At 35.4% G+C, this 23,218-nt stretch overlaps 1 protein-coding gene across 1 annotated transcript in view; it reads left to right on the forward strand.

The window, feature by feature from the left end:
- The window catches only part of LOC134854916 (S phase cyclin A-associated protein in the endoplasmic reticulum-like), an 88,649-nt gene that overhangs the window by 1,328 nt on the left and 64,103 nt on the right, over positions 1-23,218 (forward strand). Inside the window, exons 3-12 of the mRNA XM_063871317.1 lie at positions 2,526-2,704; positions 3,322-3,416; positions 6,819-7,096; positions 7,433-7,752; positions 11,416-11,547; positions 13,345-13,531; positions 19,607-19,690; positions 20,079-20,247; positions 20,795-20,906; positions 22,145-22,387. Coding sequence (XP_063727387.1) covers positions 2,526-2,704; positions 3,322-3,416; positions 6,819-7,096; positions 7,433-7,752; positions 11,416-11,547; positions 13,345-13,531; positions 19,607-19,690; positions 20,079-20,247; positions 20,795-20,906; positions 22,145-22,387 — 1,799 coding nt within the window. The remainder of the gene's footprint in view (positions 1-2,525; positions 2,705-3,321; positions 3,417-6,818; positions 7,097-7,432; positions 7,753-11,415; positions 11,548-13,344; positions 13,532-19,606; positions 19,691-20,078; positions 20,248-20,794; positions 20,907-22,144; positions 22,388-23,218) is intronic.

The following is a 23,218-nucleotide window of genomic DNA, read 5'->3' on the forward strand; positions in this document are numbered from 1 at the left end:
CAATGTTTTGTTTGATTTTTAGACTTTTTCCCGTAAGATTTTTTCCTCTTACAATACTTTTCTTACAAATGTCTTACAAAATGAGCTTGCTCTATTAGTGAACTCTTAAATCTTCCAGTATCCTTCACACCTAAACTGGAGTAATGAAGTTGCCTTGGCGTCCTATGGTTTTGGGTTCAAGTTTTTTTTTCAGTATATAAGAAATCGATTTTTTTCTGAAAAGTTGCGTTATCGGCCTATTGCTTGTCTGCTTATGTTTTGTCGGCTTAGTTGGCACATCAGGATTTTTTTTGCGCTTGAAGCACTTTTCTCTGTAATTGCAAGAACTGTTGATTTTCTCCAGTAATTCAAAGTTTACTGGTCCTGGCTTCGCATATTTCCTTTTTTTTCTCCACTTGAAAGTTTCCTTCGGCCTACAATGTTTTCGGATTAAGTTTTATCTGCCCAATCACTTATTTTGCGTCGTTATGAGGGCAAATTTTTGAAGAAATTAATTCACGTCGATTGATTACAAATGTTCAAAGTTTTAAAACTTAATCGCTCAAAGTTTTTTGATGACAAGGACTTTTTTTCGGTTGCCGGCTTCAGAAGTGCTTCGTCTACTCACTGATTGGATAAATAGTAAAAGCGTATTCAGTTTGCTAGTAAAAGCTGTATTTGTGTTACCGAAAGGTTTTTTTCTATTTGCAAGCCGTCCATAATTGTGTGAACAGTTAAACGAAACAGAAAGCTTAATTAACAGAATGAAATGAAGAAATCTGAGTTAAAAGCTAGTCCCTGCACTATTTTGCAAATTATGTTGTTCTGATTGTTTTTCAGTATGGCAGACAATCTTAACTGCACTTTCTCATCTTCCTTTGTCCTTGATTCTATGTCTCTGGATTTCAATTTTACGAGCTGTTTCTCGGCCAAGCTTTGTTCTCGTCTAATAAATTCAAGGAATTTGTGGATCTTTGGGTGCGAGAAGAAGAAGAAAAAGAAAGCTGCTTGGCGTTTTTTTGCGAGTTGTTGGAACAATCCATATCTTTTCAAAATATTCTACATAGAAATTTCGCCCAAAAGATCTTTCAAGCATTTGAACCCCAGCTACAAATCACGTTGCGGGATAAGTGCCAGCGCGTTGTAGGATTTTTATTTCTAGTCAAAGTGCTTAGTGAGACCTATAAGGAGAGGCTGAACTGAGCTCCTGAATTTTTCTCCAAGAGCTGGCGCTAAGTGGAAAAAGCAGCCTTTAATATTAGCAGCACCTTGGAAGGCTCAATGGAATGGCAGAAGTTTGACTGTTTCAGCTCTTCAAAGTCTCGTAGAGTTTGCTCTGCCTTTTTTGGTTCAAAAGAAAGTAAACCGTTGGAACTTATTGATCATTTACTGCATAATGCTTGTTATGTACTTGGTAGAAGAGCTTGGCGTATAATTAAGAAACTCGCTTGCCTAGTCGTGCTGCTCTCCATCGCTTCTATTTTTTCTTCAGGCCCAGAGTCGTGGATTAGAAAGTTATACTCCCTGACTGAGAAAATTAGGTGCAGTGGTATCGCAAGGTCTTATAGTAGCTGGCATTTGTTCGATGAATCTTTGTCCTTTAGTCGCCACTGTCATCTTAAAGGCTTGTCTAATTGCCACCGTCATCTTGAAGGCTTCCCCAATAAGCTACGCTCAAATTGCTCTCGGGGTCTCCAAAATTGACTCGGCCTTCTTTTAGTTTGGCTCTATAATATACGGTTTTTTACAATCGGGTTGAATTCCGAGTCGCCACATCCCCAGTGAAAAAATCCCTATGTTTGTATAAGAACTCTCGCTTGAAGCAAAACGTTCTAACATGTGCAATCCAGGAACGTGAAAGTTTTATGGGAAAAGTTGACATGCCGAGAGAGGAAAAATGTCAGATGTTCATGGAAAGCAGAAACTTTTAAGCCTTTCTTCTTTCATTTTGTGTTGTAAAATTCCTACCTTTTGCGAGTTTTATCTCAATAGAGGTAACTTTTGTTTATAGAGGTAAAAGTCAGTGAATTTCTAAATTTCAAATTTTGACAAAGGTTTGTCGTTGCTGGTCTTCGAATTTATACAAATAGTATAAATAGGGCAACGATTTGTCCAATGCTGTTGAGAGATAGTTGCCAAGTTGAACATCCTCAAACTGTTCAATTTACTCGCTTTGAAACCTGATTTTTATCATCGTTTTACAAAGTGATTTTTTTTTTTGAAATTGTGGAAGAAGCTGTTTCGTTTGTCCAGTTTTAGCGCCGTTGTCATAGCTTCATGCTCGTTTTCATTTAAAAATAGTAAATTTCGTTTTCTTGGTTTTTACCATCAATTTTTGAGTCAATGGTAAAAAAAACTGCTTCCTTCTGTGTCACTGTTGTGATTCGAGCATTCCTTAACTGATGTCTTTCTTTCGCGCAGGCTTGTTTTATTGATAACTTCAAACTTTCAGACCTAATATATCTGCACACTTTTGGCCACTGAACAGTTTTATTGGTGTTTTACAAGCTAATAGACTATGAATGATATATCAGCCATGCGTTTAGGAGGACCGCCAAGAAAAGGCAGTGGAACCACCACAAATGCCAATAGTAGATCTGCAACCACCACGACTCCAATGGATGACAAAACTCTGTTCTGGACATTCTTGATTGACAATCTGGACAGAGCAGTCGACGCACTTTACTCTGTGTGTGACCAAAACGAAAGCATCCAACAAGCCAATGTGAGTCCAAGTAGACAACACTTTAGTTGTAGGTATCCGCATAACAGCAGGACCGATAGCTTGGCAAATTTATCCCTATCAATGTCATTAGACTAGCATCATCTAAGTGTATTGTTACGAACCTTCTTTTTTTTAGTCTAAGAATCTTAGACGTAGCTGATTTTTTTTGCTAATTCGAGGCTGATTACTACTTATTCTTAGTGCACTTTATGGAGCTGCTTTTTTCGTGTTCTCGCTAGTTCAAAGTGTCCAAAGTTGGACTCTTTTCAATCTTGTTTCTTTCGAACTTCTGAGTATCAAATTCAGATTGGCTAATTTAAAATCGGTGAATTTGGTCCTTCTGGGATGAGAATCCCCCTTTTAGCTGTCCGGGAGAAAATTGCGATTAAATTTTAAATACCATTGCCCTGTTGTTTTTTTTTTGTTACTTTTGAAAATTTATCGGTTCCTAGATTAAATTATAATTAGGTATTGAATCAGTGAGCAGTTGCTATTTTTGGCCTAGCTGAGACATGACGTTGAAATTAATCAAATTTCGTTAAATGTTCTCATGTGATGCTTCAATCAGTTAAAATATGTCAGTCATTTAAAAACGATGTTTTATTGTTGTGGTTTAGGAGATGAAGCTGATCTTCAACAATTACATCAAGGACTTCGACAACCTGATGGATAAGATTAAAATTCAAGAGCATTTCGACAAGGCCCAGCAGAAGTGAGTTTATTTAATTATTTAGTTTCCATGCGATCACTTCGTAAATCACTAGAATTAATACATGGAGTATGGATGTTTGGAATCTTGAAATATGGAGGAATGTCATAAGACCTCTGAGACGGTGTCTTAATGAGCAAACACTCATAAGTGTTTATATAGTGTCAGTGAATGAAGTGAACACACTTATTTAAGCGTGTGGTTTTGGTTCGTTTTTTTATTCAAGGAAACAGGGATTGAGAAGGGCTTAATATGCTTAATTACGATTTTCATTGTTATAGCGCTACCAAATGTTTAAGTGTCATAATCGTGATTATTTTATACAGTTGCGCTGCGCGTCTTAGCGAGCGTAGTGTAATAGTATGACTACTTTTTACAACCTAAGAGGCAAATATTGGTGCCACTTTTGGGGTACATTAGCGATATTTGGTAGCATGTGCTTTGATATTCGATAAGTAATAAGCTTACACATTGGCACTTTTGCAGTTTTTTTTGTTTGCTGTTTTTGCTGGGATTTAATTTGATTTCGTTTTCTGGTTATCGATTTAGTTTCAATGCCGGCAAATTATTTTAAGATTTGCAAAACTTCCTAAAAAAATTTTTAAACCATTATTTGCTGTGTCAATAGCAAGTATTTTTCAAACGTTAACGAGCTGCCATTTATATTTGAATTGACCTAGGAAACAAAAAATTGGAATCAGTTGTTTTGACGGATTTTCATTCTGATGAGTATTTGAAGCACCACTGGCTAAGTGCCTGTTGCAATTTATTCAATTAAGGTGTCATAAGGAATGTAAAAACACTAAATTAGGTCGTGATTACTTTTTTGGTTTTTCTGGAAAAGTCTAAAATGTCTTCACGTCGTAATCAGGATTTTTGCGGTTTGACTTAGCAGTTTGTGTTCAATTCAAGTTCATTCGTTTAAAGAAAAAAAAACGCTCTCCAATTAGGAAAGCTTCCAGCTTCGAAAGTAGACTTTAAGATAGCAATTTTTCCTATTCCGCTATCGTCTATGTCTTTTCTTTAATTCAGTTAGTTTGCTTACGCCTGCAACTAGCAAGCATTACGAAATCAGAGTATAGATTTTTTTTCAGGTTAACAAGTGATTTTGAAAAAATAACTTGAATATTTTGGGGTTCAGTTAACATCTATTCTGATGGAACTTGTGGCCGATTTTTTTCCCTATATTGAAAGTTTCTTCGACTTGAATCGTTTTGCCTGCTGTAAATCTGTTAACAGGAAATATTGTTCGCAAAACTCGTTGATTGTCCACCCAAGTATTGTTACGCTTGCGCTTAGCAAGCTTTGAAAAATCGGAATCCAGTTTTTTTTTGGGTTAACTACAAGTTTAACAAAATCAGTTGAATTATGCTGCTGACATGCTCAATATCATGGGAATGCAATTTAACTACCGGGTACTAGTTACTGCCCATGCTATGTCTAGAACTCAAACCATTGTATATATAATATAAGTTCTGATATTAATTTTCCACTGATTGTTTTTCGGCTTTATGGTCGTCGACTTAAGCACAGTCGGTTTAATTTCCAAATTATGTAATATACTTTGTTACGCTTTTTATATAGCTATCGTGGATCCTATCTGGGCGTTATATGAAACATCCGGTAGTACTTTTGAGCTCCATAAGACTCTTGTACCAGTTTTTGGAAGGCCGTATTTCAACGCCACTAGGACCTCTTGAAAAACTTAAATAATTGCTTTCATTTTTTTCTCGTTTTTCTACTTCCTTCTTCATTTGTAAAATATTTGGAAGTTCTGCCTGCTAATGTTTCAGCATCACGGTGCAATCATCCTATAATTGTTGTATCCCAAGGGGTGGGAAGCTCCGCTTCGCCTATGTGTCTGATTAGTGACCGTTTGATAAATTGTGTTTCTCAGTATCTCTTTGCAAGTTGGTCTTTGCAAGAAAAACAATCGATATTCTCCACCCATGTGATAAGAAATAGTGTTGCAACTGCGTACTAGACTTTTTTCTCCCGTAAACATTTTTGTTCACAAGATTTGGCAGATATTCCATCTTGCTTCTTAATAAATTCAAAATCAACCGACCATCCAGCGAATTTGCCTAGAGGTAACACACTTGCGTGTAACAACAAAGTCTTGCAGTTGGAATCTAGTGGAGACCTTTTTTCAAACGAGAAGTTTTCTGCCTTTTCGGATGTCTGCCCGTCTGCTTATTTTGTCGACTAATTTACCGTAGTACGGGCTCGTGTTGAACGTTCAGCTTTCTTTGAAGGTTCATGACGGCTATTTCTAAAGCCTTATCGGTAGAGATATTTGAGTTACTAGGTTTTGTGCGGAATTTTAATTATGTTTTTTGAAATTAAAAAAATCCTAAATAATTTTTTCGACCCGTTCATAAATGTATACGGAGTTATAGTGTTTGATAATTGTGGTCGCGATTAGCATTAGCAAGCGTTATCCGGAACATAGACTGATTCTTATCATTATCCAACAAAATCATTGAATAATTTTTTTCAAATCAGCAGTTTGGGCATGTTTGCTTTTCAAATAACCGTTCTTTCAAATACTTGTTTTGTTAGTTGGCTGAAAGGTTTTTTTTCGGGTTAAACGTAATGGGTTTAGTGGCATCATTGAATTGTTGGATGAGCGAAACAAGTTTTCTATGCGTTTGTAACTTTTGAGGGGGGTAATTCAATAGTTTTGAAAGTTTTTTATATGAAATAATTTTTTGCTCAACAGGTGTCTGCTCAAAATTTATTGGCTTTGTTACCGCTTCGTTTCGATGGAACTGTAATTGTCAATTGTATTGTTTGACTTGTTTTTTGAAATTGAAAATTATTCAAGACAAAGATCTGAAAATGTTAAGGATCTAGATTTTTCGACATTTTCAGATTTTTTTTTGACTTAGCGGCTTTGTCTCATTTTCTGACTGCTAATTTATTATGCAATGTTTGCGTTGTCTCGCTTCGCCTCTGGGTTATTTTTTGTCATTCTATTTTTGACTGGATTTCGTCCATTTTTTCGGCTAATTGCTGTGCGATTTTTGTGCTGCATCGCAAGTAATGCGATGCTCTGCTTCGGTTTGTGTGAAAAATGTGCCAATGATGGAAGATTTTTGAAATTGAAAGAGCCTTAACCTGATGTATTTTTTTTTACTTCAGTAGTTGAAAATTTTTCGTTTTTTTCGGTTTCTTTGAGTTCATGGACACTTTCGTTTTTTTTTGCTATATTTGGGAATTGTGGCGTTGTCGCGCATTGGCAGTGAATATGATTGAGGGTTCAAATCGCAAGAGATTTTGGTACGTAAGTAATAGCTCAGAGCTCAGGTTATCTTGCATAATTGATCTCCGGCCTATGCCTCTGGCTAACCGACTAAAAATTTTCACTATTAATTGGAAGAGTGAATTTTGGAAATTGTTCAGGCCCCTCTCCATCTCGTGGGAAGTGCGCAAGACGTCCTCTCCGATGAAGATGCCAGCGGGTGGCGCTTCTATAGTCGACAACAACGGGTCAGTGCGACAACTCGTGTTCATGTCGTGGGCCGACAGAGTGAAAGGGGCTACTCCTTCTGCTCCTTCCCCTAGTGAGGTTTTAGGAGCGGGAGAAACAAAAGGACGTGAAACTAACGATTCTGGGAAGAGTTTCTTGGATGCAATGAAAAGGAAAAATGGCGTGGCAGAAAACAATGACACGCTAAAAGGCAAGTCTTGTGAAATAATGAAGACAATTTTATATCACGTCTTTGATTAAGTGCCTAAATGAATATTTATTTCACGTATAATATTGTTGATTTAAACCAAAAATTCGATCTCAATCGAATTAGATTGAGATTTAACAGTTTGAGAGGCGAATTAGTTTGAGATTAATTTTTATTTCGCCTGTAGTAAGGTTGTTTCTAACAAGTTATTCGCATTAATTTGAGATTGAACACTTTCAAGCCAGAAAATTTGTTTTGTCTGTTCAGTTATAAGTAGTCATCGAGTATAAATTTTTTACGGAAGTGGTTATGTTTTCACATAAGTAGAAATGATTTCAGGTAACTCATCGCATTTAGAGGGCGAAGACAGTGAATGTGACAGTGGATGGGAAAAGTACAGCAAACTGAGCAAGCATAAGAGTATTAGACCACAACACCACAGACTCAGTCCGAAATCAGATACAGCAACAGTGATGACAACAGGTACTGATTGCAAGGCAGCGTCTGTTGTTTCTCCTGTCGGTATTAGGTCACCAGTGAGACCTGCAGAAATTGATACGATGGGGTCAAAAGTGGAGTTGTCTCCTGATTCTGCGATCGGAGAAGACGACGGAGGGCTTAAAAACAACAGAGAAAGGGAAGATTTGGTTTTGAGTAAGGTGAGTTTGTTGTGTTGCGACTACTAAAGAATACTCCGTAGTTCATCTGAATCATTAGCACGTGACAAATCTGTCTTGAAAATTTTATCTTGTTAAGTATTAACTATTAGTATAATCTTATTAAAGTTTAACTTTAGCACAACAAGTAGGCTAAATTTATAATCAAAAGCATTCACAGTAATTTATTAACCGGCATTTGGGTTCAAAAATTTTCTGTAATATGTTTCAGTAACTATACTTGCGAGAACAAGTGTTTTGTAATTGAGATTTAGGTTTTCTATGAAACAACTTCTCTCACAAAATCTAGGAAATTCAGACCTCAAAAATAATGTGCACGTGTTATAGTTTTCTGTACACCACCACCAGTTTCGTCTTGAATTTCAAAATACAGTTGATTTTCAAATTTGGTCAGGCTCAAATTTAATTTTTTGCGCTTTTAATTTTGATTTCTTTCTAAGAGTAAAGTTCAGGAAAAACGTGATCGACTTCTAGTTTCAAAAGTGGAAATTAATTTTCAGATTTCTCAGCGAAATGAAAATTTTTCTGATTGATCCAGTTTTCTTAAATAGTTTTTTTTACACTAGCGTCAGCTTAGTGTATTATTACAAACCTTTTTTTGTCTAACCTAACTCCCAAATAAAAGTGTTCTTTAAAAAAGTTCACTTATTTAGAAATTTCACTGTAGCATTGGAAATTTCATAGCATCTGTTCTGTGTTTTATTTGTGACTAGTGTTTGACTATTACCTATTAAGCTTCCGTGGCTGAGACTCTTAATCTCTAGGTTGCAGAATTGAATCTCTGACGAATTTGCTAACTCGAGGCTTATTTCTACTTCTTCTTATTGCACTTTGTAGAGCCGCTTTTTTGTCCTGTTCTTGCTAGTGTTTGTCCTGTTCATCTTTTTTCTTTGAAATTCGAAAGCTAAGGTTTTTTTGTAGTGTTTTTTCTGTTTACTTGCTTTCATTGACTCCATTCCAACTGTTTGTTGGCTATATTTTCATTTTTCAGAGTCGATGAACGTCGTGAAGGCTATTAAGTTGGATTTTTTCAGGAAAAGTCTTAAAATTTGTTCACGTTCAAAATTGATTTTCCGGTTTGACTTTTGATTTCTTAAGTTAATGTAAAAGGAAGTCAAACTCCTCTATTGAACCGCAAAAGAGTAAAGATCACGAATAACCTGATCGAGTTCCTGCTCAATGTGGTGTCTAATTTTCCCATTTCGCAGCGGAATGAAAACTTTACCTTTTGATACATTTTTTTGTCAAATCTTGAAGTTATAAGAGCTTTAAGGCCATTTGTTTTTTTTCTTTGAAATTCGAAGCATTTAAGTTGATTCGTTTTGTTCATGTTTTAATTTTTGCTGATGTTTTTTTTCGAACTGTCTGTTGGCTATGTTTTACTGTGAAGTTCGAAATTTCTAAGAAAGATTAATCAGCTTTCTTTCGTTTCCTTCTTTCATTGACTCTTTCAAACTGTCTCTCAGCTATGTTTTTAAGAATTAATGAACTTTGTGAAGACACGAAAAAGTTCACGAATATTTTTTTTGGAATTTGATCATGCCGCATTGGCGGTTTTTGTGTTTTACTTCTGATTTCTTTTGAGTTTTGCCTCAAATTAATTTGTTGAAAGGAAGGCATATTACGCTTTCAAATTAAGAAAGTAGAATTGGCGCGTAAGTGCGTGATCGACTCATAGGTTCGTGAGTGGATTTAAATTTTAGGTTCCCAAGCGGTATTAATAATTAACCCATTTATTCAGTGCTTTTTAAAATTAGGCTAGTTTTGTGAAAAAAAATGATGATTATAAAATATGATTGTATTTTAGAGAGTCATTTCTTCTGTTTAACTTAAATGCAATGCCAATTTTTCAACTCTCTGTTAGCTATGTTTGCAATAAGTTCGTAAATTTAATTCTCGTTGAAGTAACTCCATTCTGTCAATACTTTTGGCTGCTCACGTCTCAACCTTACGGTTGAGATGTGGACTGTTTTGTCTAAAATGTTGAGATTTTCCGTGAGAAAAATTAGTGTTTGAAGGATTTTACTCTGCTTACTTTTTATCAGATAAACCAGTGCAATCGTATCTTTCTCTTCTTACAAGGTTTTCCAAAAAAGTGTCAAAAAAATGTCTGATTTTTAGTGAAACCAGTTTCGCGATTAACCACGGACAATTCGCGAATAAGTACGAGCAATAAGCATATAGTAAGCGTTCAGGAGCCATTATCTTGCAATATTGTGTTCGATGATATGTTTTTCAAGGTTAATGAGCGTAGTGAAGACACTTGTATAGGTCAGAATGATTGTTTTTTTAATGCATTTTTTTAAATGCTCTTATAGTTACAGATTTGCAGTCCTAAAGTTTCATCACGCGCAATTGTAATTTTTTGCGGTGTGAGTCGTGACTTCTTTTAAAATTTAGTTCAGTTCCTTTTGTGAATAGGAAGACAAACTTCACTGTCGAAAAGAAAAGTGTAAAGATCACGTAAAGCGTGAATGACATCTAGTTGCAATAGTGGTGGAGTTTAAATTTCAAATTTGCCATCGGAAATTAAAATAACTGAATGTAGGTTATTTTTTATCCAGAAAGCGTCAATGATAAATTGTTCCCGTCAATGATACATTTAAAGTGTCAATGATACATTGAAATCGGAAAAGCTTGAAGCGAATGTATACTCAAGTTCGAAATTTGAGTTTTTCTTTAAAAAAATTAAGTATTTTTTCTGTCTCTTTTCGTTCATTGACTTTTTTCCAACTGTCTATTGGCTATGTTTCGGAGTTTCAAATGATTTCTTTTATTGCACGTTTTTGCAAGGTTTGGTCGTCCTTTTTTGTTAGCAACTTTCTTTGCTGCCTAGGCTTTAGTCTAGCACTTTCGTATGAAATTGAGCGAGCGAAGCAAATCTTTGGTATGTTTTTGGTTATGTAATTTGAGTGATTTTTTCTGTCTCGTATATACATCAGGATTATGTAGCGTAAAATGACTGTAATGACTCCAAGTAAAAGGTGGTTTCGAGTTAAAAGCTGTTTTAAGGGTCACTGAACGTAGTGAAGACTCGTATATAGGTCTTGGTGATTTTTTTTCAGGAAAGAGTCTTCAAATGCTTTAATAATTACAGATCAATGCATTCAGGTATATATGCACTTTCCGAGTTCAATTCAAAAGTTAGGTAGTTTGCGCTCCTCAAATACGAACGTGGAAATGGCGCGAAAAAATTGCGCTATTTCCAGTATTGAAAGTGGGTTTTAATTTTTAAGATTTTTAAGCAGAATAAAAACTTAACCCCTTGATCCAAGTTTTTCAAAATGATTCAATCATAAATTGGTCTTGAAATCAATGAGGTTCAAGGCCAAATGTTTTTTGTTTTCAAAGTCAGTTTTTTTCTGTTTTCCTGCAATCCTTGAATTTTTTCCAACTGTCCGTAGGCTATATTCAAATTAGTGGATTTAGCTTTTTGAGTGATATTTGAGCGGATTTAGGTGTTGAACTTGGAGGTATTTACAGATACTTTGTTATTCATTGTGCGAGATTGGCTTAGTTTTTTTAATCAATTTGTCAAAGTTGGAAGCAGCTTTTTAGATTTGGATTATTTTTCTCATCAATCCAGTCTAGTGCCGTTAATATGCAGGTGACAATTAACTTAATGATGTTTGGGTATGTTTTCAGACTTCCGGGGAAGAAGCTATATTCGAGAACGGTTCTGAAGACATTGCTATAAACTCTCACTTAGGAGAATCTGGTGCAGGCCAATTGGACGAAGAGTTTTCGGTCGACGAAGAAGATGAAGACGATGAAGAGGTAATATGCGCTCATATAAATTAAGATACATACATTTTTTGACAGGGGGTGGGAGTTCTTTTTATAACATTTATTTCCAATATATAGTTGTAGATAGTGCTGATTTAAATTATCCGGACAAAACGAACAAAACTTGAATTTTCAAACGCGTTTTTCTCAAATTGGGTTAAGATTAGACAAAAAAAGACGATAACAAAAGTTACTTAGAATTTCATCAGAATTAATATGGTGCAATTTTTTTCCCGAAATTCTCAACCAATTTTTACCCCAAAAATGGGTCATTTTGGCTTTTTTTTCAATTAATCAAAAGTTACGCTGAAACTACTTTGTTAATTGATAAGAAAATTATGTCACAAGAAACCTCTTACACAGCCCAACAAAGCTTAAGCAGGGTTAAATCTCCAAAAACCAGTTTAAGAGAAAAATTTTTTACTTGATAGTCAATAAATGTGAGTTTTACTATTTAAAATTAGAATTTTCTGTTTAAAAACAATTTTTAAACAATTTGCGCAAATTTTCGGAGATTTAATCCTTAATCCTTCTCAAGCTTTGTTATGATGTGTAAGAGGCTTCTTGTGAAATAATTTTCCTATCAATTAACAAAGTAGTTTCAGCGTAATTTTTGATTAATTGTAAAAAGCCAAAATGACCCATTTTTGGGGTAACATTTTGGTTGAGAATTTCGGAAAAAAATTTGCACCATATTAATTCTGATGAAATTCTACGTAACTTTTATTCTCGTCACTTTTTGTCTAATCTTAACCCAATTTGAGAAAAATGCGTTTGAAAATTCAAGTTTTGTTCGTTTTGTCCGGATAATTTAAATCAGCACTATTGTTTGTTCATCCAAAATTGGGAATATAAGATTCACTTAAAAAAGTTGAAACAAGGATAGCCGGTCGGCAGGGTATCGAATCCCTGAGGAGGGGTGTCCGCCCCCCCCCTTAAATCCGCCCCTGGCCGGTTGTCTAACACAGAATATTTCGACCCTTTTTTAAAAATTAGTGTTGTTTTTGTGCGGGGTGTGATGTAAGGATCTGAAGAAAACCTGAAATTTAAATTTATTTGACAGTCACAGTAAAATGGGCAACAGGTTTTGCCGGAAAAATCAATAACCAAAAACATAATTCAAAAAATTCAAAGTTCTTTTATTTTTCAGTTTTTTTCAGTTTTTTTGCAGAAATTGTTTTGAATTTTTTTTGCGCTAAACACTTCAAAGTTTCATGGCTTTTTCTTTTATAATCAGCCTGCTTGCTTGCTTGCTTGCTTTGATCGCTCGAAATTACACTAAAATTCAAAATGCTCAAACCTGTTTTTCTTGACACTGAGACAACTTCGGACCAGGATTGAAAGGGATTTTATATGAAATATCACACAACTCATTCCGATGATTATTTGTGGTACCTGATTTTGTGTGGAAAACAAAAAACGAAAAAAAAAGAGAAAAACTAAAACGCCCGAATACAAAGTTCCTCTCCTTTCAAATGGTCGGAACAAAAAAACTTTTGTACACGAAATAACTTATACACGAAGTAACTTATACATGAAATTTGAATTTTGAAGACAAGGCTCGCGTTTAAAAAACGGCAAGCAAATTTTTCGGTGAGCTCGTCGAGTTTTTCAATAGCGCGCTGCATCTTCAGAACACTTGTCAAAACTCCACATTTTTTACCCGTTCCACCAAACGTGACTGTTCTAAAATAGTGCGGGCTCTTGACTATATTGCTCACTCCTCGACTCTCTTGAATGTTTTAGTGCGGGTTTTTGTTCCTTTCATTAGAATATTTTTCTTCCTAGGACGACGATGAGGATGAGAGTGAATTGGAGAGTGAGTTGCGGGAGTGCTTCGAGCGTGCACTGGAACAGTGTGAGGAGGAAGAGAGCCAACTGGTGCACCAGTTGGAAGACATGTCTCTTCAGGATGTCCCAATGGCTGCACTCACACAACCGGGAGAAGGCGAGGACGAAGATGGCGTGGAAAATGGTAGGAATTGGGCTCTATGCCACTCCCCCCATTTGAATTTCAGTTTTGAAAAACTATTCAAACGTTGTCACAATGTAGAAAACTTTGCATGGTGAACAAGTTAATTATTCTGAACTCAATTGTTCTTCCTCATACCTCATAACGGAAAATCGCGAGTTTGGACATAATTTATGCAGAGTTTAGAGATGATTTATGCAGAAAATCGTTCAGAGAGAACAGATCACTAACTAACCCTAAAAAGAACTACAAAGAGATGTGGTGCTGTATCGAGATTCCTTCTAACACCATTGCACTGGATGAAATGCGCCTTGTGCGATTATTTTTTTTAGTAGAAAAACACTAGTGCGACGCCAAAAGACCCCAAAAAGTGCAGTATTTCTAAGCCTCCTCCCTCCTATAGGTGTAAATCTAGGAAGAAGATAATGAGTTATGAATTCATGTATCTTGTAAACATTCTACCCTTTTTTATATCGAGAGAAGGTTATAAAAGGTACTCGATGAATCTAATCTATTTTTTTGCAATACATGCAACTGCAATACATGAGCGTAACACATTTTTTTTGGAAAAGGTATACGACAACTCACTTTTTTCGGTCTTAAGCAAACTATTTAGATGCTCCAAATCTCACTTCAAAGCTAAAACAGCTTGCTTGATTAATTAATTTTTTTGTGAGAGTTAACATTGATTTTAGATTCGAAACCATGAAATTGATTTTTCAGTGTTGTTGAATAAAGTGATTTATCACTTTTTTAATTCGTGTTGGGTTTTCGAGGAAAATGAAATCGTTTTTTTCAGCGTTGATGAACGAAGTGATCTGGTCAAATCTGAGTTAATATAATCAGTTTTCTTAACGGAAGGCAATCTACGCTCTCCAATTGCGAGTGCAAGTGGCACGAAAAAAGTTATTTTTTTTTCATTTTGAAAAACTGATACAGTTTTTTTCAAATTGGGTAAGTTTTATGAAATTTTTGAAGTGTTAATGAACAAAGTGAATTTTTTTGACGTGCCTGGAGTTTTTAACGCTTTTACAACTGCATTTTGGTCCGGTTCAATTTTGTGATCCTAAGTTCACATTTTTTTTTTCAATTTTTAAGCAGTTTTGCTACGATATAAAAGTGTTTTGTCAAAATATGATTAAAACTAGAGTTTTGAATAAAAACAATTTTCTGCCTTACTCTAGTATACTTTAAGATCAATTTTGTCTAAATAGCGTTTGAATAATCTCAAATTTAGTTTGCAAATTAGTATAACATCTTGATTTCAGTACATATATGGCTTTCGTGGATACTATTTTAACAGTACATGTGTTTTTTCCACTTGAAACTCTGTAAAAGATTTTAATATATTTAAACATAAAAAAACCTGTTCTTTTTTTTATAAAGTTATTTCTTCAACGATAACAACACAACGTTCGAAGTCTTCTTTGATAGTTCTTTAGTGCCTTGCTGTTTCAATTCTATACTTGTAGTATCGCAAATGGTGCAAAGCTCAGCTCGCCTCTGTGTATAGGCTTTTTTCACGTTATTAGCTAGCTTAACAAAATTGATTGAGTTAGTGATAGCCTGATTTATTAAAAAAGTTTATCAAATTTATCAGATTTATCAAATTTCTTGGTTTCATCGGCTCACTTGACCTAAAAGTAACGACTACGCCTGGGTTGACAAGGTTTCAGGTTCGAATCTAGCCAGGTTCAGTTTTTTTCAAATGTGAAATGTTGCGTTTCCAAAAAACTGTCGGCCTACTTTTTGACTTTTTTGTCCGCACATCACGTTTTTTTTTGTGCCGTTATCAATTTTCCTTGTAATTGAATGTTTTTTATATTTAATTTTTGTAATTTTACTTAATCTGATGTTTTCCAACTGCCTGTTTGAATAAGACTTTTGTTTGCCTGAATGGCTTTGGTTTATCTTATAGTGGCTCAATTATGAGCTGTTTGAAGTAAAAAAAAATTAGAAGTAAGAAAGATTTTTTCTTTTTGTGTTTCCGAAGGGTGGGATTCGAAGCTCAGAAATTTCAAAAAGTTTTTCATTACATCATTTTTGCTGTCGGATCCATCGGAGTTTACCTAATGAGTTTACCTAATTTTTGTTGAACTTATTGCCGCTCGATAGATTTTCATGTTTCTGAAAACTTTTTAAAGCCGGCCATTGTGTTCCTCGACGTTTTTCTTCCCAGAACATCATTCCAGACAAAATTATAAGATTTTTGGTTTTTGCTTTTTTTTTTCGATTTGTTCAGATAAAAGTGCTTACTTAAAACAATCGGGAATGAACCATGATAATCCCCATCCTAGCAACAAAAAATAGGGGCAGATCAGAGGATTTTTCAAACTTCCTGTTTAGTTCGTTTTTTTCTTTTTTGCTATTTTTTTTGTAATGAGAAAACACCGTTGCATTAGAGGCTACGGCCAAATTTTTTTTATATACCAATTGTTATGGAGGTAATGGGATTGCTTTTGCATCTAAAGGTCTGGGTTTCGAGTCCCGACAGGATCTTTTTTATTACAGTTTGTATGAAATTGAAATTTTTCCAGATAAAAGTTAGATTGTCGGACTTCGTTTGTCTGCTCTAGTTTTGTCAAATTAGGTGCCACATCAGGGATTTAACTTTTCTTGTGAGCAAGTAGCACAGTAGTTGCAAGGGGGATTTAAAACTTTGGAAAGGTTTTGTAAAATCAGTTTTTTCGGCTCTACTGGTGTCTGCTGAAAGACGGTCGGCTGCGTGAGTTTTGCTCCGTTGCTAATTTAAAATTCAAATAGCTTTCCTAGCATGTGTGCCTAGAATTCCCGTTTGATATAAGCAGTGATTATGAGAATTTATGGGATTGGATTTTTTATTATGATTTTTAGAGACGTTTCAGAATTATTTTCACTTCTGCATAATTTTTAGCTTTTCTCAAAAGCTATTACTCTACCGATTTTCAAAAAGGGATTTTAACGGAAAGATCGGCTGTTCCCCTGTTTACCTGTTTAATCCCATATTCTGTTTTTTACGCCACTGTCTACAGCCTGCGAAAATGTCTGTGCGGGGAATATTTGACCCATATTTTTTCAAAAAAATATCCTCCCAAATGACAAATCATAGAATTTGGTTTCAATGGATAGAACGGGTTGTAAAAACCCCGTTGTATTAGAGGCTACGCCCAAATTTTTTTAATGCCAATTATTATGGAGGTAACGGGACTGCTTTTGCATCCTAGACTTTTTTCGGTGAACAGCATTTTTTTAACAAAAAATTGAACTTGCTTTTGAACAATGTTAACAGCTTCCAGGTTCCTTTCCACTTGGCCTGGAGATAACGCGATTGATTTTGCATCTAAAGGCTTGAAGTTCGATCCCGGCAGGATCTTTTTTTGCAGTTTGTATGAAATTGTAATGTTTTCCCCCGATAAAATTTAGATTGTCGGACTTTCGTTTGTCTGCTCTAGTTTTGTCGGATTAGGTGCCACATCAGGTATTTTACTTGTCTTTTGAGCAAGCATCATTGTGGTTGCAAGGTTTCATTGTTGAATCAGAGAGGATTTATTAAAACTTGTTAAAGTTTTCATAAAATCTTTTTTTTGCGGATCTTTTTTGTCTTCCCCTGTGTGCCAGCGTAATTTCCTAGTCTCTTTTCTTTACCACTGTCTACAGCCTTCGAAAATGTCTGTGTGGGAGTATTTGCCCAATATTATTGGAGTTTTTTTGTTTGTTCTCGAAAAACACCCTCACAAGTCTGAGTTTTTGGTTTCAATAAAAAAACAAATTGTGCGAATTTCTTGTGCATTAGCGTAGCCAAATTTTTTTGAACAAAAAGCTCTTATTTTCGGAAAAATCGAAATTTTGATTTGTTCACCGGTTTTTGGAAACTTTTTGTTTACTCTCGATAAGTATCGTGACAGTTCTGATATCAAGAAATTAATCAAAACTCCGTGTTTTGAAAGCCTACCTGCGTAAGTGGCCACTCCTATTTTTTTTAAATATAAGTTGTGGCCTTCAAAAATGTCAGTTCTGAAACTTTGGCTGGTTTTGGAAACTTTGATTTTTCTCGGTAACTACTATACCAATTCTCAGGTTTAGTTTTCAATCGAGAAACCCTGTTTTGGTTATCTTCTCTGCTTGAGTGGCTACGACCTAAGTTTTGCAAAAAAAAGTTATGGATTTCGGAAAGTCACGTTTTTGAACTTATGACCGTTTTTTAGAAATATTTTGTCTTTTCTTAAAAACTACCCTATGAAATCTGAGATGAAAGTTTCAATCGGAAGAAGCAGTTGGGCAAATTTTTTCTGTTGAAGCGGCTACTCCTAAACTTTTTGGTAGAGAAAGGTTATAATTTTGGGAAAGTTCCAAGGTCTTCAAAATTTTCACTCTGCTCACTTCTATCTATACCTTATTTATTTGGCATTTCACTTGAGACATGCTTAAGAAGTGTTTATATTGACCTATTTAAGAAGTCGCTATGTTAACATGTTTAATCTTTTTGAATGTATTATTTTTTGCATGTTTAACGAAAGATTTTTTGCACGTTTAAGCTGTATCGTATATTGTAATGCTTAAGAAATTTCACTTAGCACGTGTTTAAGATTTTGATTTGCTAAATGGCCAACACACTGCAAGGGTTGAAATGTTTGCGCAAGTCGACGTTTTCAAATCTGTTGTAGGGCGAATGCACGGCATGTGATAGAAATACTTTGTAGGTTCTTTCTTTATTGCACGCAATCTAAGTTCTGAAAGTTTTTGGATGTCGAGAACACGAGTATTTCCGATTTCAAACAAGTCTACAGGGGGAGCTGCGATAATCGATACAGATTTTGATACACACCAATCTGATTACGCTTGCGATTAGCAAGCGTTATTAAATCGGAATGAAGACTTCAGATTAAGATTGTGTTCAGCAGAGGAATTTGAATCATAGGTGACAAACACATGCGCTATAATAACCTGCTGTTACGCTCAACTTCTTAAAAATTCAAGTTAAATTACTGTTTGCTTTTACTTTATTCTTTACAGTTTCTCTTAGTCAGTTTGTTATCTGTCTGCTTAGCTTTTTATTTTGTTTTTTTTTCTTTTATTTGTTAATTCAATAACTCCGATTTTGTAGTTTTCTTTATTTTATTTTTTGTAGCATGGAAGTTCTATTCGGCCTAATTAGTTTTGGCCGATGTTATAGACGTCTGATTTTTCGTCATTTGGAGGATGATAATAAATTGTTAAACGGGCTTGTGCTTCGGGGCTGGGCTATGTAGAGTTTAAAGCTTAATTGCTAATTAAAAGTCGATGATCGTAGTTTGGACTCTTAAATAAGTCGTGATGATTTTTTGTATTTTTTTTTCAGGAATAGTCTTGAAATTTGTTTAGGCTCAATTTGTTAAGGCTCGGTTTGACTTTGATTTCTTTTTAAGCTCAGTTCATTTCCTTTGTTAAAAGTAAGACAAACTCTATTATCGAGCAGCAAAAGAGTAAAGGTCATCGAAAACGTGCCCGACTTCTAGTATCGATAGTGGATTGTAGTTTTTAGATTTCACAGTGAAATGAGAAATTTACCTATGGATCCATTTTTCTCAAATTGCTTGAAATTTAATTCTTAAATTTTTCCAGAAAATCAAAGAGCCTTGAGGCCATCTATTTTTTCGAAATGCAGTTTTTTTCTGCTTACTTGTGGTCATTGACAGTTTTCCAACTGTCTGTTGGTTATGTTTCTCAGACATATTTCGCCCGAATGCTAATATAACGCTGGTAATTGTGTTAGTTTATTTTTTAAAATTAAAATTCATTCGTCGAGTCCCACAAATAATTTTTTGGTGTATTGGTTTTCTTCTCATTTTACACATGCTAGCTTCTCATGATTTTTTTTGTGATATAGCGTAAGTAGTGCGACGCTCCCGTTCGCATCTGTGCTTTATGTCTCTCCGCTTAGTCAAGCTATTATTACTCAAGTAATTTACTTTATCTTTTTTATTCTGCTACCTACGATAACTGCAGAAAGCTCAAAAATTGGAAAACTTCGAGAAAATAATAAAAATGATCATTTCATTTGTTGTTAACACTCTCTTTACGTTGATTACTATAATATGAACAATATGACTTTGAATTTAGATGCTTCTTCTTCCGATGACGAGCTTCACGGTAGAGAAATTGGAGTTAGGAATTGTGCATCGCAACAAACAGATAATCAAACAGGTTAGATAGAAGACATTTTAAATAGGTGCGATAAATATGCAAAGCCAAGTTTTGTATGACAAACCCATGCAAGGAAGCGGCAAACCCTTTGTTTTATGCGATAACTTGCAATTGGTATATCTGTTCCGCAGATTATCAAAGCCTTGATTCACTAGAACGTATATTTATTAATATTTGTTTTATTTGATGAGTCATTTTTTTAGAATTTACTGTAATATCTACAGAAAAAACTCTTTCTTGTAAAATTCTGCATATGAACTTTTGCTTCCATATTTGCTGTAAGAACTCTTATATGGTATGAAAAAAAAAACATTTGAAGAGGTGCTAAAGGAGAGATTGGGAAGATTGTTTTTAGAGCAGACAATCAGACAACTCTTTTTTTTCCTAGGTTCGAATGGGATGAAAGAGGAAGAGGGTGAGGGTGAGGAGGAAGTTGGAAGTTGGGCTGACCTGGTTGAGAAGGAGGAGGAAGACAGACGCATGTTCAACTTAACAGGCAGGGATCCCAGTCGGGCCCTCATCATACACGAGAGGCTGTCGTCCCCATCTCGCACCAGGCAAGTCGAGCAATAACAGGGTCTTCATTAATCAATCAGCAGCGTAAAATTTTTTATCAATTTCAAATTGGACTGAAGAGCCAAGAAAAAAATTTCAGCTATTTTTTCGTCCTCCTGTCTGATGGCAATGAAAATTAATTTCGAGGGCTAACTATCATAGTTGAAGCACATTTGGCCCGAATGCGCAACCTGGTAAAGCGACTGGTTACTTAATAAACTTGAGGTTTTTTAAGCTGGGGGAAAGGGATAGGGAAGAGCCGAACTCAAATCTATAGCGAATAAAGAAGGCGATGATTCGAACTAAAATTATAGAACTGCGTGTGCTCTTTTGATAAAATAATATTGATTTTTCAGAAATGTGCGTTCCATTTTTATGCCAACGATGAATAAACTAGCGTCACTTCAAATTTTTGTTTTGCCCTTTTATGAACGTAGAGGTGCTTTTCACTCTTTCGTTGCAATTTTACATGTCATGTTTTTGAGCGGGGTTTTTCGAGGTCTGGGTTTCTAGCGGCATTTTTCAAAGACAACGATTACGTCTTTTTAGTTCGTGGGCAGAGAAGAAGTTGCGTCACGAAGAAAAACAGAGGAAAGCTCAGGAGCTGAGAGCCAAGGCGCTGGAGGACACAATGTTGAAGCAAAGGAACCTCGCTCTCAGAGTAAGTGTCCAAAGCGTTTAAAAATTAAAAGGAGTGATGATGAAACGGCTAAGGTCTCCAGCTATCAGTCGAAAGGTCAATGGTTCTAGGTCCCCTTGATTCGTGCTCGTTGCATGAGGGTTAGACAACATTTATTAGCCCAAAAAACGCACTAGGTTTGAAACAGGGGCGCATTCGGTTCTCTTTAAAGAACCGAGCAGCCCGTGTGTTGGACCTTTCCATTGAGGATAATGGATCTCAAGTAATTATCAAAGGGAGGGTTGTTTTCGTCTCGTGCGGAATCTGATGACTTAAAACTTTAATTTTATGGATTCCAGGACATTCGCTTTCTTTTATACATTATTATTCTACATGTGTTAAGTTAATGGGGGCTAAAAGTACAAGTTAGATTTGAAATTTTGTCGTATAAAGTTATGAACAAAGATGATTATGACCAATTATAGCTGTTTGCGGTGCAAATAGCCTAAGAGCACAAGGTCCGATCACAAAAAAAAACATATTTTTTGCAAATTGTTATGTTTTTGTTCGTTCGGCTATGAGCAACTCTGAACAGTATTTGAGCGTAATATTTGCAAATTTCAATCTTTTTTTTGTTCGTTTGGCTATGAGCGGATCTGAAAGAAAGCCTAGAAAATACGTTCATTCGATAGTAAGAGTAGAATACGCATTTTTAACAACGAAGTTAATCAAAAAATATATTTTTTTAGTTTTTTTTTTTACCGATTTCAAGAAATCATTAGAAACACCTTCAAAAACTAATTTTCCTGGAATAAAACTAAGTTTTAAGTAGTCTTATTTGCTTAATATAATCCTGCTCGCTCGCCTTATTTGCTCAAAATTGGACAAAAAATCAAACGCTTTTTAAATTATTTGTCTGTACACTAATTTTTTGGAAATTTTTAAATAGGCTTCGAATCGCTGCAAGAGCCAATTGGCGTACCTGATTTTGCGTGCAAAATAAAAAGTCGAAAAAAACTAAAACACCCGAATACAAAGTTCTTCTCCACTTCCAGTGGCCGGACCAGAATTTCAGTCAGCTCAAACCTTTATTTGTCTGATCTTGTTTCTGGTTGGTTTTTTGTTTTTACATAAAGATTAAAGTCATTCAATTAAACATAAAAGTCACTCAATTAGATTAGAGGTGATATGGTTTATTCTGTTATCGTTTGCTGTTCTAAATGGCCATACTGTAAGCTTCTGATCTAAGTGGCCAGGTTATGGTTTTCGCTTTTTTTTAGATCCAGGAAGTGCGTCGTTGGAAGAACGAGATCCTGGACCGGAAAAAGAGTGCCTACGAGCAGAAGTTGGAATTAGCCGAGAACAAGCGGAAGGCGCACCTAAGAAAGATAGTGAAGAAGGCACATGAAGAGGAGAACAAGGTGAATGAGATCGCATTCATCATGACCTTGGAGGCACAGAATAAGAGGGCAGAAATGAGGAGCAAGCACGAGGTGTTCGAGGCCAGGAAACAGGAGATGGAGGTACTAACCACTGACTAATCACTGATTTAATCTTAATTAAGCCTTTTTAATATGGGTTTTAAATTCACCCTCATCTTGAACTCAGATGTGTCGCCTTTCTGATTCTCTATATTTCTAAACGTTTCAATACCGATGTTCACTTTTTACTCAAACATTTTATTTTTTGTGGTTTTTTATTAACTCATCCAGAACACTTATGCGTATGTTTGTTCCACAAGCCACCTTAACTCGCACAAAATAGTGCTCAACTTTTTTGCTCCATTCCATTTGCAAGCGATTTCGCAGCATGTTTTATTTACTTTATTAGAGCGCCTGGTTTTTACTATTGGATAATGTGTAATCTGTATAAAACTGTTGGCTCAGTCAATAAGACGTATGATTCATTTTACGTATTGCAGCAGTTCGAATCGCGAAGTCGGTGGTCTGTTTTGATGTTTTTTGCTTTTCTAAAGCTCCCTTTCGCTATTTTTTTTTGCTTGTGTTTGGGTAGTTGGATTTGCCTCTGTGTACATCTGTCAAAAAATTCAATTTAGAGGAGTCAGGGTCAGATGTTTTTAATGAACTTTTTCGTATACTAGTTAAAATGCGTCCACTCTATAAATTGAGGCATGTTAGTTGGTAAATTTCCTTTTTCAAATTGACTGATAATGCGTCATAATTGGCTTGCGTCACTTAGCAGTTACGTAGACTCATAATTGGCGTGCGTCACTTCAAAAATTTTGTACACAAAGTTTTTTTCTCATTCAGTTTTTCTCAATAGCGTTATCGGTCATATTTTTGCTTGTGTATGCGAAGTGCAATTCGCCTCTGTTAAATTAGCGATCAGCGTAG

This window comes from Symsagittifera roscoffensis, chromosome 9 (assembly GCF_963678635.1).
Source record: "Symsagittifera roscoffensis chromosome 9, txSymRosc1.1, whole genome shotgun sequence".
Taxonomy (NCBI): Eukaryota; Metazoa; Xenacoelomorpha; order Acoela; family Convolutidae; genus Symsagittifera; species Symsagittifera roscoffensis.